Source organism: Nyctibius grandis, chromosome 1, assembly GCF_013368605.1.
Source record: "Nyctibius grandis isolate bNycGra1 chromosome 1, bNycGra1.pri, whole genome shotgun sequence".
NCBI classification, from domain to species: domain Eukaryota; kingdom Metazoa; phylum Chordata; class Aves; order Nyctibiiformes; family Nyctibiidae; genus Nyctibius; species Nyctibius grandis.
The window spans coordinates 126,288,629-126,305,840 of NC_090658.1; the positions used below are offsets into that span (position 1 = coordinate 126,288,629).

The following is a 17,212-nucleotide window of genomic DNA, read 5'->3' on the forward strand; positions in this document are numbered from 1 at the left end:
GTGTTGAGATGAAAAGTTCCTCCTCTGTAAAAAAGTGATTGTGTGAGCCTAAACTATCTAAAATGGGGTGTATTTTCAAACAATGGGCCTGGATAAGTACATAGCTTCATAAATGTTAAGATCAGAATAGAATATTAGATCACAGCCTCACCTTCTAAACACCACAGGCTGTTAAGTTGCACCCAAATAAACCATATTGTCTTAAAACATTTAATTAGACAGAGAATAGGTCGTGTCAATGTTACTAATGGCCATGGCCCCTGCTATCACAGGGCATTGGTTAGATAAAACAAGCCCAGTTTTTCCAGGAGATGAATTGGCCTCTCTAGTGCTAAGGAAGAAAAAAATTTCCATGCGCCCTGTTCATCTGTTCCTAGGGAAAAAAACCCCTGTGATTCCCCCCTCAAGGAGTTATAGGTTGTTTTTCTAGATAAAATAATGGAAAGGTCATTTCCTGTAGACTCACAGCAAAGAATTTTAATGTAAAAATATACCTACTGCCCACCACTATGATTTCAAAGAAAGCTGTCCTTGCATCCTGTATATACATGGCAAGATTACAGGTGTGGTTGTTAAAGAAAACTGAACATAATATGTGGGTTTCTTAGTGTAGTAATGTTGAGTAAAGCTGTGCTGTGGCACTTACTTCAAGGCTTTTGTTTTTCCTATGATTAAAAGTCCTGTAATTTTTTTTCCTGTTATTAAAAGCCCTATTACAGAATCCATTGCCATTTTGGTTTGAAATATAGCATAGACAACTAGGATATCAACACATTAGCTGCTATCACCTATATCAGCAAACCCTCTTCTTTACGTTTTGAACCAAAAGAGTACAAAGAGTCATGCTGGTCCTCCTTCCTAGAAAATTTACAAAAGCTGGTAGTACCCGAGCACTCCTTCTAGCCTAGTGGCTAGTGACTTCAGACTGGAGTCTCAGTGGATATTATGTTGAGTGACAACTGCAGATGAAATTCCTCTCGCAAGAACTTGACAGGTTGTAGAAGAAACAACACATAAATGTTGAACAGGCATGCTTTGGTTAAGACAACATGGAAGGCAGGCTGGTTTTCATGCTTAAGTAATCCTAAGCATCTTAAGTCAAAGTTAGGTATGATGGTACAAAAGTAGAGATATAAGAGACCTCAGGAATCTGCACAGAAGCCACTTCACTGCACTAAGACAGGGAGTACCTAGCACATCCACTAGTGTTTACTAATTTAACCTTTTTTTAAAGACTTGCAATGAAGAAGACTTTACATCCTCCTTAGACAGTGTATTCCAGTGTTTAATGAAACTTAGAGGAAGAAAGCTTTGCTTTTTCTGATATTTAACCTAAATGTTTTTTCTGCAAATGAAGCCAATGGTTCCTTGACCTTCTCCCAGTAGAAATGAGAAAGAATTGATTGCTGTCCTCTTCATAATAACTTTTTTCATGTTGAATGTTGTAGACTCCCCATGGCATTGTGGTCTGTAGGGGAAAAATTGCCAACTCATTCAGCTTTTCTTTGTACTTTTCATATTTCACAAACAGGCCACTGTTTGCTGTTTTTACTCCCCAAGGCATTCACCCTAATTTTTCGAACTTTTTTTTTTTTAAACGTCCCCGCCCATGACAGGGGAATGGAACTAGATGATCTTTAAAGGTTCATTTTCTGATCACGTTCCTGTCCTCTTGGTGATGGTAAATTGGCTTGCTATTGTTTATTCTGTTATCTTTTGAGATAGGAACTAAGCTGATGGACATTAAGTTGTACAGGTCTTCTTCTTTCTCCTTTTTGAAGATAGAAAGCATGTTTGTCCTCTCCATTCTTCTTGGACCATCCCATCTACATTCATTCTCTAAGGTGACTGTTAATAGTTCAGAGATTGCTTTGGCTCAGCTTTTAATTGATTAATTTCTCCAGGTTCTTCCACCTTGAACAAATTTAACTGAATCAAGCGGTCTTTAATCTGTTATTTCACTCTTCATGGTTTTATCCCTGTCCTCTTCAAATTTATTTTAAATATCTGCTCATAATAACCTTTTGTTTTGAAAATTGAGGCAGAAAAAGCATTATGTATTTCCACCTTTGCTGCAGCCTCCTTTATTTGCTCTCCTAAGCTCACAAGTAATGGAATAAAAATTTCTATTGTTGCCTTTCTTCTTAAGTAGTCATAGGCCATTGCCTGTCTGGCAAATAAAAAATTGCTGTACTTCGTTCATGTCATGTTAGTACCAAAGAAACTTGGCAGTTTTGACCCAGAGCCAAAGACCCTGTGAACCTTCCTATAACTGCTCAGTGAACTTAACTCCACTGTCAATGTTGTCAGTGCCATTAGCAATGAAGCTGAAGGAACAGAATTTTACAGAGTGACTGTGGTGTCTGAATCATCAGAAATGTCAGAAAATGTTAAAAAAACAAATGGATTTGTATCCTTGTTGGGAAAGGGGAACAGACCTGCTTATCTGTGGAGAACAACAGAGGCTCACTGGAAAACTTGATATCAGAGTAATGATGTTGGAAAACCAGTATGGCAAAGATTTCTTCTTGTGGCAGCAAGGGATTTACTGCACTGTATTCCCCAAATCCTGTATTTGTATGATAGAATTGAAGTGGTTCGTAAAATGAGGATAAGTGGAAATTTTGCATTTGTGTAATAGTGTGATCATAAGAAAACAGCACCAATTTTCATCCTCAAAGAAGTTACAAATATCAGTCTTTTAGTTTCTTAAGATACTACTTGTTCTATTAGAAAAGAAGTCTAGAGTTTAATTACAGTGTTTTAATTTTCAGTATTAGCACAAGTTTGTGCATACCCATTAGTGTATATTCTTGGGTAATCTTTGTATACATTTATGTTTCACAATAAAGCCCCTGTCTGTTAGTTGTTACGTACCTACCCTAAGATTAAATGCACCCAGGTACTCGTCACTGAGAATGTGATACACTAAAATTTATAAATTAATAACAATAAAAACATGGCAAGGATGCAACTGTGAACATAACCTTGCAGGTGGGCAGATAAGTGAGATTTTTTGGAATAAGCAGAGAAAAGTCAATATTCCCTCAAATTGTTGATAGAGCTGGTGGAGTATTGCTTCACCTAAGTCTCCTTTGGAAAGTGCCAATCCATCTTAACTTAAACCATTTCCGCAAAAGGACTTCTTTTGATAAATTTCTAATTTAAAAACATTACAATGATCCACACTATCTGTTTTAACATTTTCAAAATCTTTTATTTTTATTTGATTTTACCAATCACTTTTAGCTGTTATTCCTAAGAAGAGGCTCCCACAGTTATTCACTCCATACATTTGCATGTGTAACAACAGCCTGCAAACAATGGGCCCATTTCAGTCATATTTAGAAGAGAGATAGAGATCTCAGAGACTGCTGCAATCCTAGAAGCTTTGTGAAAACCAAGGCCTAGAAGGAGGTAGACATCCCAGATTAGTACCTCCTCTCAAGGAGTGGAAGGCAGAACTCAGCTATTTTATATTTCACTGGTAACATCTAGATGGCAAATTAACACATGCGTCTTGGACAGCCTGCAAGGGAGCACACACCTAGCATGTGGACATGTGGTCAAGGAGAGGTGTCAGAAAGGTGAGGCATGCTGGGACTATTCAGATGGGAGAACCCAGGAACAAAGGACACATGCATAGAACAGGTTTTATTAAAAATGCTGCTCATGGACCAATAGGTTTACATTTTTCTTAGTTCAGCCATAAAGTTATACTGGCTGAGAGTTTGAAACAAGCAAAACCCAGCCCTTCCTTCACTGAGCAAGTAATGAAAGATCCTTGTAGCAGGAGGCTGTGGTAGCCAAAAGTATGAGTGCACTTAGAAATGGATTAAAGAGATGAACAAATGTCCCTCAGTGCCTCCAAACATGATGTTGCAAATGCAGCCTCTGGTTTTGGCAGGTCTTTTGGCTAAATGCAAAAATCACAGAGGCTGAAATGGAAAAGAATTACCCTATATGTGTCCTGTTCCCAACATCCTTTTCTTGAAAATCTGTCCCTGCACTTTGTCAGATCTACTAGATAAAGGTAGAGCAACCCTTGTTTTGACCCAATGTGGTTACCATCAAGTTGTTAAAGGCAGAAGAGCAACGTTAGAGGGGAAGGATATTCTCCAAGTCCCAGCTAGACACTAAATTAGTGTTTCCAACGTGAGATCTGTAGACCAAGGATTCTCTTTGTCTTAGATCACAAGCAGGGTACCTGGGAGATTGGGGGAAGAGAGGAAACTGTGGTAGAAAATGGCACATCCGCTCACCGTGATCACTCTGTCCTCAGTGGAAGAGTCTTGATGGGATGCGGGGGGGAGGAATGACAACAGCAATAGAAGCAGAAATCCTGTGCTACTACTCATCCCCTCAGCCTTCCTCACAAAAGAAGAAAACAAAAAGACAGAGAGCAAAAGAAGAGAGGTGCCTAAAGCTCGAAGAGAAGGTGCAAGAGTGAGGTCAGGAGCTGGTTCGGAATGAGAGGAGTTATGGACATATGGGATATGAACAAGTGGTAAAGTCATACATTAAAGGGGCATTTGTCAGGAATGTCTGGAAAAGAACCATCCAAAATTAATCGTTAGAAGGAGAGGGGGTGAGCACAGACATCTGAGGGAGATCATTGTACTCTGCTATCCCCAAAAGAGAATGAAACACAGCTCCTATACCAATAAATTAAGCCATGTCAGGACATGGGCATTGGAAGTGGTGACCAGCCAGCCTGGTCCACGTCCTGCAGGGTACTTACATGCTTGCTTTAAGCATAATATAAAGTTGCATCCAAGTCTCTGGATTCTGCAGCTTTATTGAGCCCAAGGAACCAATGCTTTCTGCTTGATGGTCCAAAAGTGACAGTGTGCAAGACAGCTGTGCTTTGAGAATTTGAACAGACTCACCCTAAACTCACCAGGGGATTCAAGGTCCCTCCTGAACCAAGATTCTGATTCATAAGAGAGCAACATTTCCACACAGGCTTTTTGCTAACTGCAAGACTTCTGTAATACTGTATGTTTATCTTTCACTGGGGACACCGATTTGCAGTAAAACAGGTAACACTCACAGAACTTGACAGTTTATGCTGTAATTTTTGCTGTCTAGAATGGCTGCCAGGAGTCTGCTTTGGGCAACATAAGCAGCTGTATGAATCCAAACGATTTAAATCAAAAGGCAAACTCAACAGACAGTGTTCACTGTTACACACTTCATTATTTGTAAATCTTATGTTGTCATACTTCTCGTTTTGTTACAAGAAAATTACCTTTGTGCATGCTTTGTTACATGAAATTCTTCTACAGTAGAGAGTGAAGGCACACAGAGACAGGAGCATCTGCAATCTGCTTCTACTTCTTGCTCTGCTCAGTAGTGTGTTTCCTTACGTTGTCCAGAATTTTGTCAGTGCTTGATCGAAAGGGGAGAGAACTTTCCACTTTCTCTTCCAACCCAAAATAAGTGTTTTTAATTTTTGATCAAAATTTTTATTTGAAAGCCAAACCCTTTTGGCTGTGTTTTTAATGTTAGTTTTTATATTTTTCACCAAATTGAAATTCTCTGATGGGATATAAAAGAATATGTGTGTGTATATAGATAGATATATATATATTCAAAGTAAAAATTATATGAATATGTAGAAAGAGTGAATAACTTTTACTAGTTAGATTTTTTCCGGTAACCTTAGCTTCAACTTCACTATTCTGTCCGAAAGTTTAATAGCTGTAGACTTCCTGGACTGTGACTGTGATGAGTAAAATGAAAGTAACTCTGTACTAAGCTTTAGTTTATTAAAAAATTATACCCCTAAAATGCTTCTCAGGATGGAATACAAAGAACTTGTCATGGAGCACTGATCACATCTGGCTCTTTTCTGAGTGTCCTCTCATGTGAGCTAAGGGAATTCCTTCTCCCCAGGAGGAGCTCTGGATAGCTGAGAGAGAGAGATATAATCATGGAAAAAAAACATACATTGTCTAGACAATTAATGTGGACCAGTGATTTAGCCAGTACTGTACTCTTCATCATTGCCACCAGCATGTCAACTTTCATATAGTGTGGAAACTTATGAGCTATCACTGAGAAGTCCCAATTTCACTCAGTAGGTCGAGAACTATCATACAAATTATTCTGGTTTGTACTTAATGACATGAAGAACCAAGGTATCTCTTTAGTGATCACACCTGCTCATTTCTCAAATAATGCCTTTAATTTATACTCTCTGGAAGAAAATGTTGTTACCCGCATAAGTAAGTGTTTCAAACTGAATCCCTTAAACAATGAAAGATCTATTGGGATGCCACAAGGATTTAAAGAATGAACCCCAGACTTGAACTAAACTTAATGTTCTCCTTTGTCCTATATAGGCAATCCATCTGGGAACTAATTCAATGTCCATTAAAATCAATGAATGTCTTTTAAAAGATATTTCACCATCTCATTACCGAGCATGGAGAGTCTCAGAATTTCAGGCTGTTATATACGTGCATATGAATTCTGGTATCTAGCTTTAGATAGACACTTCACAATTTTCCATTTGTTTAACGGGTGACAAAATCATAACAAAACTTGGCTGACAAAACTTTTTACTGCTGGAGGATGAAAAACCTGAAGGATGATGGGACCCCCTTTATATATGGACATGTATATACTTTGTTTTCTCATTTCAGGTCATGGAACCAAAGGAGTGTTTGAACTTCTTTCAGGATGGCGTCGAACCAGAGAGAATCTGCCATTCAAGGACAGAGTAGCAGATGCCTACTCTGATGTTATGGTCTCCTATACAATGACAAGCTCCTTGTATTTCATAGCCTTTGGAATGGGTGCAAGCCCTTTCACCAATATTGAAGCTGTAAAAGTCTTTTGCCAGAATATGTGTGTCTCCATCCTGTTGAACTATTTCTATATCTTCTCCTTCTTTGGCTCCTGCTTGGTGTTTGCTGGCCAGTTGGAGCAGAACCGTTATCACAGCATCTTCTGCTGTAAAATTCCTTCAGCAGAATACCTGGACCGGAAACCTGTGTGGTTCCAGACTGTGATGAACGATGGTCATCATCATACTTCTCATCATGAGAGCAACCCATACCAGCATCACTTTATCCAGCATTTCCTCCGAGAGCATTACAATGAGTGGATTACCAACATCTATGTCAAGCCATTTGTGGTGATACTGTATCTCATCTATGCCTCTTTCTCCTTTATGGGGTGCTTACAGATTAATGATGGAGCCAACATTATTAACCTTCTTGCCAGTGAGTCTCCAAGCGTCTCCTATGCCCTCATACAGCAAAAGTATTTCAGCAACTACAGCCCAGTGATAGGTTTCTACATTTATGAACCTCTGGAGTACTGGAATGGCACTGTGCAAGAAGACTTAAAAACACTAAGCCAGGGGTTCAATACAGTGTCCTGGATTGAACAGTATTACCAGTACCTTCGAGTGGCTAACATCAATGCAACCAACAAAAGTGACTTTATCAGCATCCTCCAGAGCTCCTTTTTAAAAAAGCCAGAATTCCAGCACTTCAAAAATGACATCATTTTCTCCAAAGCTGGAGATGAGAACAACATAATTGCTTCTCGTTTGTATCTGGTGGCCAGGACTAGTGAAAACACACAGAAGGAGGCAGTAGAATTGTTGGAGAAGCTGAGGCCACTCTCTCTTATACAGAGCATCAAGTTCATTGTGTTCAATCCAACCTTTGTTTTCATGGACCACTACGGTTTATCAGTAACTATGCCTGTCCTGATTTCTGGTTTTGGCATCCTGCTGGTGTTAATACTGACCTTTTTCCTGGTTATCCATCCTCTGGGAAATTTCTGGTTAATCCTCAGTGTCACCTCAATAGAACTGGGTGTCCTTGGCTTGATGACCTTATGGAATGTAGACATGGATTGCATTTCTATACTGTGCCTTATCTACACTTTGAATTTTGCCATAGATCACTGTGCACCCCTGCTTTATACATTTGTACTAGCTACTGAGCACACCCGAACTCAGTGTATAAAGAACTCCCTCCAAGACCATGGGACAGCCATTTTGCAGAACGTTTCTTCTTTTCTTATTGGGTTGGTCCCCCTTCTCTTTGTGCCTTCAAACTTGACCTTCACACTGTTCAAATGCTTGCTGCTTGCCAGCAGTTGCACACTTCTACACTGTTTTGTTATTTTGCCCGTCTTTCTAACCTTTTTCCCACCTTCCAAAAAGCACCACAAGAAAAAGAAACGGGCCAAAAGGAAGGAGCGAGAAGAGATCGAATGCATAGAGATTCAGGAGAATCCTGATCATGTTACAGCAGTCTGAAAGGCTTAGAAAAAATAATAGTTATTCTCTTTTTAAAAAAGCGTTGCACAGAGATGCAGGGAAAATAGAGCAAAGATCTCAGCTGCTTGTGCTGGCCAGGTCTCACAAGGCAAAGGAAGATCAAGAAGGGGTATTCATGACACATCAAGGTGCAAACTTTTTTTAACAAAAATAATGAAAGTAAAAATAATCTCAAATGTTCTGTTTGAATCTTCATTCTCCACCAGGGAAGAGTCTGTTGGCCATTAAGTGTTCCTGAATCTCAAACTGTAACTCTAATGGGAATTGCTTAATCTGTCATATGTAGGACTGAAGCAAAGGTGAAAAAAAGTTACTATTAAGTAAACAGTAGGGGAAAAGGCAGATGTGTTTGATAAAATTGTCCATGGAAAAGAAAAAAATAACAGCATTTCAAATGAGAAAAAGGAACAAGACCAAGAGAGAGAAAAAAATGTCATGGTATTTTTTTTTCTTATTTTCTTGAGCAAGTTGGTTAATATAAAACCTATGCACTTGGGAAGTAGATCTTTAAAACAATCTAAGCCAAAGTAGTTCCCAATTCTAGTATACCATGTATATCCGTAAAATACAATTAGAGTGTTATTGTGGATATGGATGGCAAAGCTATACTGCTAAGGGATAGAGGTACTGTTTATACAGGAGAAGAAGTAGTCATAGCCATTTGAAAATTTAACATTTAGTTTCTTTAAATGTGACACATGACCTTTATCCCAAGAGGTCACAGCTGGTAGGTAATACCATACATACATTTTGGTATTTCTGAATTGTGAAATTCCCCTTGACCTAACAGATCTCATGAAACTAACCCAGGCCATTACCACTGCAGCAGTATTTGCAGTTCCCGCAGTGTAGCACTTTTGAATTCTAATTTCTCAGTGTTGACATTAAATACTGAATATTAATCAAGCAGGCGCTTTAAATGTAATGATGGATTGCATATCACAGGCATAATGTGATCGTGTAACAGCTGAGTCGGCTCTGGAGCTCCCGCACAGTTTTATCACTATATATTTGGTCGAAAGGATGAAGGGATATGTTTGCCGGCCCCTGCAATATGCTGCAGGAAGTGGGATTTTCCCCTTCTTTAAGCAAAACGTCAGTCAAATACTTGCCACACACACAAAAAAGACATTGTTAAGGTTTGCACGGGGCTGAATCAACCCCTAGTTGTAAAAAGACAGATCAGTCCCCTGTGGGAAGGGGAGGGCGAAATGTCTTTATTATTATTATTCCTAAATATTTGAGCGTTGGTCATCTGCAACATAAAGCTTTGTTATGGCAGTTGAAATTTCACAGAAGAGTGCAGTAAATCTGCGTTACTACATGACACTAGAAATTGTACTGTAAAGAACTATGAATGACTTTCTCTGCTTTGTAAACTACACAGCTTAGTAGCCCGAGATAAGGGATGAAAACAGATCTAGCCATTTCAGTTTGCTCTTGGCCCACTTCTGTGCTGGAGCTTTCCATGTCCATCTCCCCTTTCAGTATTTTAAAAGGGCTTGCTTTCTACTCTCTGGAGTATGGTATAGCATCACCTACATGAGCAATGTCTTCCTGAATATATAGTATCCATGAGGACACTATGTAAAGATATCATTATATGGAGTGTTTATGTCTACTTTGTATTACTTGTGGGTACCTTTAAAAGATGTCTGGAAGTTGTTTGCCTTCCAAAATATGTATACATTTCTATTTGTGGCTGGTTAACTCAGTCTCAAGCCTGCAGAGTTTGCTGACGAAGGTGTGTACATATGTTTTACTAAAAAGCTCTCTGCAAGAAGTGATTCTTTGTTATGTGACATGTCTCACCTCTTCCTACTATTTCATGGTTAGGGAGAGCCAGAGAAAAATCACCTGCAGCACAAAAAGCCATTTGAATGCCAGTTCTAATGTTCATTAGCTGCTTCTGTATCCAAGGAATGCAGTTTCACCTATTCTCTGTACCTTCTGTACTTTGCCATAACCATTTGCTAAAAATGACCTCTGTGTTTTAGGAGTGGTCAAAGCTCTCATTTGTTGAAGGGACCTTTTGCATGCAACAGGTTTTAGAGAAAGATAATCTTTCTAGGTAGGTAAAGCTTCCAAAGTTTGAATCCAGATCTAAACTTCAGGTGTAGCTAGATCAAGGTTACTGGTTTGATCCAAGATATTCAAGGACCAGCTGCAAAACTGAGATCTAAACAGTTTCATAAGATTTAGGAGCAGGGGATGTTTTAATGTTGGGTTATGGCTCAGATGCATCTATAGTTGGGAAATATTTACTGACCTTGATTTGCGTCTTGAAGACATTGTGCAATATCCATCCTTTTTAGAACAGTCGGTTATGAATGTCAAGCTTTCCACACCTCTTCTTACATTTCCTCCACTGTCCATACAAAAATGGGATTGTTGCAACACAACTGTGACCCCTGGGTATTACTTTGGGGTGTCCATTTTCAGACCCCCTCTCTGTGTCACAGGGGAGGTTATTGGTCTTCTCTTGTACTGCCCAGATATATCCCAGGGATCTCTGTCCTGCATTGTAATGAAGAAAGCAGCATTTTCCAAAGCTATCAAAGCCAGGTTCATCCATCTAACTTTGGATGTTGACAATGTAGATATTTATATCTGAGCTCACTTTATGGCCATAGGAGAGGGACAGACACTTCTGACCCATTCTACAGCTGTGCATTAGGGCTAAATGAATCACACCTTAAAAGATGCATATTTCTGTCCATTGGTGACAAAGGAATCTCAGCATGATTAGTTCAGACACAGACATCGGCAATGCAGACTCATCCAGCTTTGGTGAGATTAGCCCCACTTAAATGACCTAATATCAAGTGAAAGAGAAAAGAAAACCTTAGAAACTTGCCTCCCAAGCATCTATTTCAGGGATAAATCCCAGGAGTAACTCAGCTCAAATTTTACGTTTGGCTTATAAGGCTTTTATGCAGAACAGATCGTTTAAAAATTGCCACTGGAATTCCCCTAGCAGACAATGGTGAGCTGAGAAATCAGAAGATGTTAATGTTGAGGGTGGGCTTGCACAAATAAACTAGAGTATGACGAGATGTCAAACCAGCTTCTCTCTCAATATCATGCACGCGCAGTAGCACTTGTATATACCAGACACAAGATATACAGGTTACACTCCGGGACTGGAAGCTTTTTATTTCTGCGTCAATGCAGGAGTGGAGCAGAAAACAAACCAGATCTCTCACGGATGTCATTTGATTATTTTATGTATCAAGCATTTTCCAGATCTACCAGATCTGGTAGATGGAAAGGCCATTGTAGCTGTTATTCCTGCAGATACGTCAGTCTCTGTGGACCAAGGAAAACGTTCATCTCAAGCTAAAAAAAAAAAAAAAAGATTATTTTCTTCTATAATTCAGTTCACACTGGAATCAGTTGGGGATGGGGAGTCCATAGTTATTAATTACTTCTCCTTTTTTTGCTCTTTTTGCTTCCAGTCCATTTCAATAATTTCTACCCTTTTGTGCAATACCTGTTCAGCTCAATTGGAGCTACATAAGTACCAGTGAAGAAAAGACATAGTCCGTGTAAAGCAATTTGACACTCTGATACATGCTGCATATTGGACCTTCATTATACACTTTTTTTCCAGTTATCATAAGTCTAATGGATATCGTGCATATTCCTTTAATGTCTGGTTTTATATATGGTCTACATAATCTGCCAAGAATGTTGTGTGTATTTTCCTACTTGGTTTGGTTTCATTCCCTCAAAGCATATTGGTTTGAATTCATTGTTGAGATAACTCTGCTGAAGTCAACAGATTTATTGCCGTGATATATATGGCTTTGCGTGCTTTCTATCTGGTAAGAATTGAAATCATGACAAATGAACCTTTCACATTGTTGATATGCTTGTTGACCAATATATCTGTCTATACTGTATAGCCATTGTTGCATGCTGCATTCAGGAGGCTGCAGTGAAGGTATATTTTCTTTCTGTAATTTTTGCCTTTACATTTTCCCATGTGGGCTATTTTAAACTTAATCTATTCCTCTGTCTTTATAATTAGAATTAAGTCTTCACCTCTATAGTCCAGTACTTGGTGTTTCATAAAGTCATTGCCTAACAAAGCAACATACTTTTTATGGCCAAGATAGGTACGGATGCATGGCACCTTGCATGTATAGTTTAAAGAGGTTATCTTCAGGGTTATCATTCTCAACCTTTTACTTCAAACAATTCCTATTCAGGGTGTAACCTGCCACATGCTAATATCTATTCGAGTTCACTTGAAAAACTATAGTTTTGAAATTTTCTTCAGTGGGAAGGAAAAGAACCAGGGGGGGCAGGAAGAAATATGAAAAAAAGTAGTTGTGTAATCAGAGTGCTTTTTTCCCAAAAGGCTCTCACTGCTCTACTCTTAATTAAGTCACACTGAGTAGTGACTCTAGCATAATTAAGATTTATTTCAATGGAGTTATTCCATATTTCACTATGACAAGAACTTGGCTTATTGTCTTTATGCAAGTACCATGCTAATCCTCTTATTAATTTTTCTGTAATTATAAGCTTTAATAAGTTATTTTTCATTGCAACACTAGGTTTTTGAGTACTTCAAGCTCTCATTTGATGTCCAAGGAAACACTGAAAGGAAGCAAAGTTAGTCAGTTAGTGAACAAGAGATACGTATAGTAGGGGAAAAAGGATACTTCACAAAGAGATAGCGTATCCTCCAACAAGGCTCTAAATAAAAAACTGTGTTAAAGCTATCTCAGAAGATGAAGGCGAAGCAGAAACCAAGTGAAACATGTTGTGTGGAGGATAGTGTAATCAAATTATAGACAGTCAAAACTTTGATTCTTCTACACCATCTTACACAAGCAAGAAGGCATTTAAACAGGGAAGGAAACTGAATATGGAAAGAAGCTCATCCATCACCTAAAATGCTTCTTTTCACCGTAGTCTTACATAAAGCAATGTCATGGACCAAGTGAGTGCAGATTCCCCTGCCTCAGCATGGGCCTCTCCATGACCTGTTTCCCATGCATGGCAAGGAAGGGATCCCATCTTGGGTTTCACAAACCCTTGGGGAGGAGATTCAGATCTGCTTCCTTACCTGACGAAGCTGTGAATGAGAGATGGAAGGTGCACACCATGCTGCAAGCCAGATGTTGCATGCCCCTGTTGTTTGCTCTCTGCCTTCTTACTAGCAGCAGCACCGCAATCTCTGGAGTTATGCAGAGTTACCTGCTTGGTGCTGAGTGCCGGCATTCAACATTTCCCAAGGAGTAATCTGGAATTTGTGATCACAGCAGCTCACAGGCATACACTACTGACCAAGAAGACTTTAGGGACTTTTTCAGAGGTGTTCTTTGAGAGATCCCCATTTCTCACTACAGAGCCCCACACATCAACTTACTTGCCTGAAAGTGGAGAATTGAAACTGCTTCTTCTGACACATCAGTCAGGTAGAAGAAATTTTTCTGGAAGCTTTTCCTTTTAATCCTCAAGGCTTTCTTTTCCCCATGTTTTCTACCCCCTTCATGGCTTAAAAGTGAAGGATCCAATGTGAAACGTACGTGCTCATCCTACCCACTGTGGTGTTGTCTTTGCTTAACCACAGGGTTGAGGTGGGTTGTGGCTTTTCAGGCCAAACAGAGATCTGGCCTTCTTGCCCAGACAGGCAATCAAAATCCTGCTGAAAACGAGTAAGCATGAAGCAGTTCTGAACTTCATCTTTCCTTGCTTCCTTTGTTTCCTCTCTGACCTACCAATGTGCACACAAGACTATACTCATTTTCTTCCTGCTTCCTCATTAAAGAAAATAAAATTTCTCTTTCCTGCTCCCCGAGGCTATCTTTCCTTTGCAGCTCAACTTATTTTGTACTTTAATCTTCTGTATGTTCTCTCAACCTCTTCAAAACTCTGAGAGCATAACCCTGTTGAAATAAATGGAAGATGCTTGGATGCATCAAAGTGCAGACTCTGTTACAGAACTAGCTAATTTATAACAGCACCCAAATAGCTAAAAGCTTTCTTCAGACAGAAAAGTGTCTGTAAGAAAACTCGGAAAATAATTAAGCTTAAATTTCCATTTTTCTGCAATTTTTAATCTCATAAACTTCTGCTCTTTTAGTTCTTTTTACTGTAGGCATTTCTTTTTTTCAGCACACTTTTATCACAGAAATGCCTGTTTTTTCACTGCTTTTCTGTCTCAGAAACAAAAATAAAGGGGTATTTCTTCATGCCCTCAAAAAGGAAATATTGTCCCTGCTTGGAACAGTTTGTGCCAAGTTGCTGTTCAGAGCACATTTTCCAGGCTGAATTATATAAGCCTCTGGAAACAAGTATTCTAGTGGAAATGCTGATACAGCCTTAACTAGAGAAAAATTAATGGTACCTCAACAGTGTCCTGCTTAACTTCAACCCCTCTGCATCAGCCTGCTGGATACTGCAGGCAGTATTTCTAACACAGATTGATAATGGTCTCCCCATTACTTGCAACACCACTATTTTGGCAATATCAGCTGTATAGTACTCCCAAGCACACATCAGAGTCTACCCTGCTTATGTTCTAAAATCATGAACAGATTAGCACAGCTTTTACTGGAGAAGGGATATATCCCAGCATAAGGTATTTTGGCAGCCCTCTACTATAAGACTGCTTCTCAGTTTCCCAGCTGTATGTTGGATATTGTACTGAGTTCCTCTGTAAAAGACAAAAAACATCACTTTTCTTTCAATAAGCCACTTGAGAATAGGCCATGAAATATTTTAGATTCAGTCATGGATAGAATATTTTTACACAGGAATTCGAATAGGAATGTCAATTGAATGGAGATTGAAGGTCTCCATGAACAGAGAAATCTTGGTCCAAAGCATTTTTTTTCTCTCTTTTAATTCTGGCATGATACCTCTTTGATCTTATTTCCTTTCATCAATAAGGACTGAACTTGACAACAAATGCCATTTGTTTCAACTCCATGTCAAGGGAGATTTTGCAGCATCTGGCACAGGAGAAGTGTTAGTATGTACCTATTCAGACATATGCCCTCATTCCCAAAGTGTACATCCAAATACTAAATATGTAGGATTTGTGGGATATGTGATTTTGCCTCTACAGAAAAAGAAGAGGCAGTTGAAAATTCAGTTCTCTGGCCAGATCAGCTTTCCATCATGATGTGGAAAAGCAAAGAGTGACCAAGGTGCCAGCCCAGCTGAAGTTATTGTACCTGTGTGAGAACTTCAGAGATGGATCGTCTAGCTGTGAAAGCCTGAACAGTGACAACACCTAGCCCTGAACAAGAACTTGTTCTCTTCTTACTACCTCAGAGTATAAAAACAAACTGCTACTGAACAGCACCGTGGAACCTGATCTAAGTCCTGGGCATGATAAGGCCATTTGAAACACAGAACTTAGGGTGCAACCTCTTAAGATTGAAGCAGTTACCTTCAGAGGTGATTCCAGGTTATGGCATGACACAGGTGATCGAATTTAATCTTTTAAACTATCAAATATCTAGGGAAGTCCCTGGCACAGCTTTGGTCCAGCAAACCAGCTCTCTACCCAGAGATTCCTGGGCACAGTTTGGGTGCTGGCATGGCCCAGGCACCATTCCCACCAGACAGCTTGTTTACAGTTACACTTTTTTGGGAGAGTTTAATAGCATGGACACTGACAGACCCTGCCAGCCTCCTTGAGGGCCTAGAGCAACCCCTGACATTGCTTGGTTTACTAGCCAAGTTATAACTGCTGACACCAATGCAGCTTATACTTATGCTGGTATTTTACTTCTGGAGATCTTAATCTGACAAAGCACTCGAGTAAATGATTTAGTTTAATCAAACTCTTAAATCTCATGGACTGGAACATCTTTAAATTTAAGCATGTGTTTAAGTACTGAGCTAAATAAGGATGCACTTATCTCTCTGCTTCAAGTTAAATATGAGCTTTGCAGAAAAAAGAGGCTTTAAAAGAAAAGACCTTTTTCCCATAACATACTAAATCCTAGAATTATAGTAGCAATTTCACAATAGAAAGACCGTGCCAAACACATATATTTTTCAGGGTTTCAATTTCCCTGATGTGAGAGATCTCAGGGACATTTTAGTGATTTGTTACAGTCATACAACACTCAGGCAAGTACAAAGCCTTGCTGAGCACTTTTCCTGTAAAAATAACAAGAAGATATTTGACTCAGAATGAGAATACAGTATTTTATGATGTTAAAGCTCATTTCTAAAAGAAAAAATTAAACTTTTCATTTAATATAATTCATTATTTCTTTCAAGTGATACTCTGGAGAAGCGCTGGATATGTCTCTATTATGGATGAGAGGAATTGCCTGATGAAGTTAAATTCAGTTTTACCAATTAAAAAAAATCCCAAAAGCTGGCTTTATGCCTAGTGTAAAACTTGCCATGGCATAATCTATTGCTTTTTAATTAAATTAAATGTGAATGGTGACATGAATGGCGCAGAAGTGGAGAATCACGCTATACACGTCCTTGGGCTGCATCTGGTGAGGAATATTTAACGTACACCAGGAAAAGAAATCAAGTCCCCACTCCTGCAAAAACAGATGTGATTGCCAAGATGTAAACATTGTGAATAATCCCATTGGCTTCAGTGAAGCCATCAGGTTTCATATGAAGATATGCCCATAAGTCTTTGTCAGTCTGGGGACTGGGATAAGCAGATATTCTAACCTGAAAAGGAGACAGAGGGTCTTAAATCAGACATTTCCTTGACATCTTTAAAAAGGTTCAGTGTAACTGGTCTCTGTTTCACAGAATCACAGAATCACAGAATGTTAGGGAATGGAAGGGACCTCGAAAGATCGTCTAGTCCAATCCCCCTGCCGGAGCAGGATTACCTAGATCATGTCACACAGGAACGTGTCCAGGTGGGTTTTGAATGTCTCCAGAGAAGGAGACTCCACA

At 39.2% G+C, this 17,212-nt stretch overlaps 1 protein-coding gene across 2 annotated transcripts in view; it reads left to right on the forward strand.

Annotated features, from left to right (window-relative positions):
• PTCHD4 (patched domain containing 4) overlaps positions 1–8,284 on the forward strand; it is an 85,547-nt gene extending 77,263 nt beyond the window's left edge. For both annotated transcript variants that reach the window (XM_068412999.1, XM_068413006.1), the window contains exon 3: positions 6,651–8,284. In XM_068412999.1, coding sequence (XP_068269100.1) covers positions 6,651–8,284 — 1,634 coding nt within the window. The remainder of the gene's footprint in view (positions 1–6,650) is intronic.
• Positions 8,285–17,212: the final 8,928 nt, after the last annotated feature.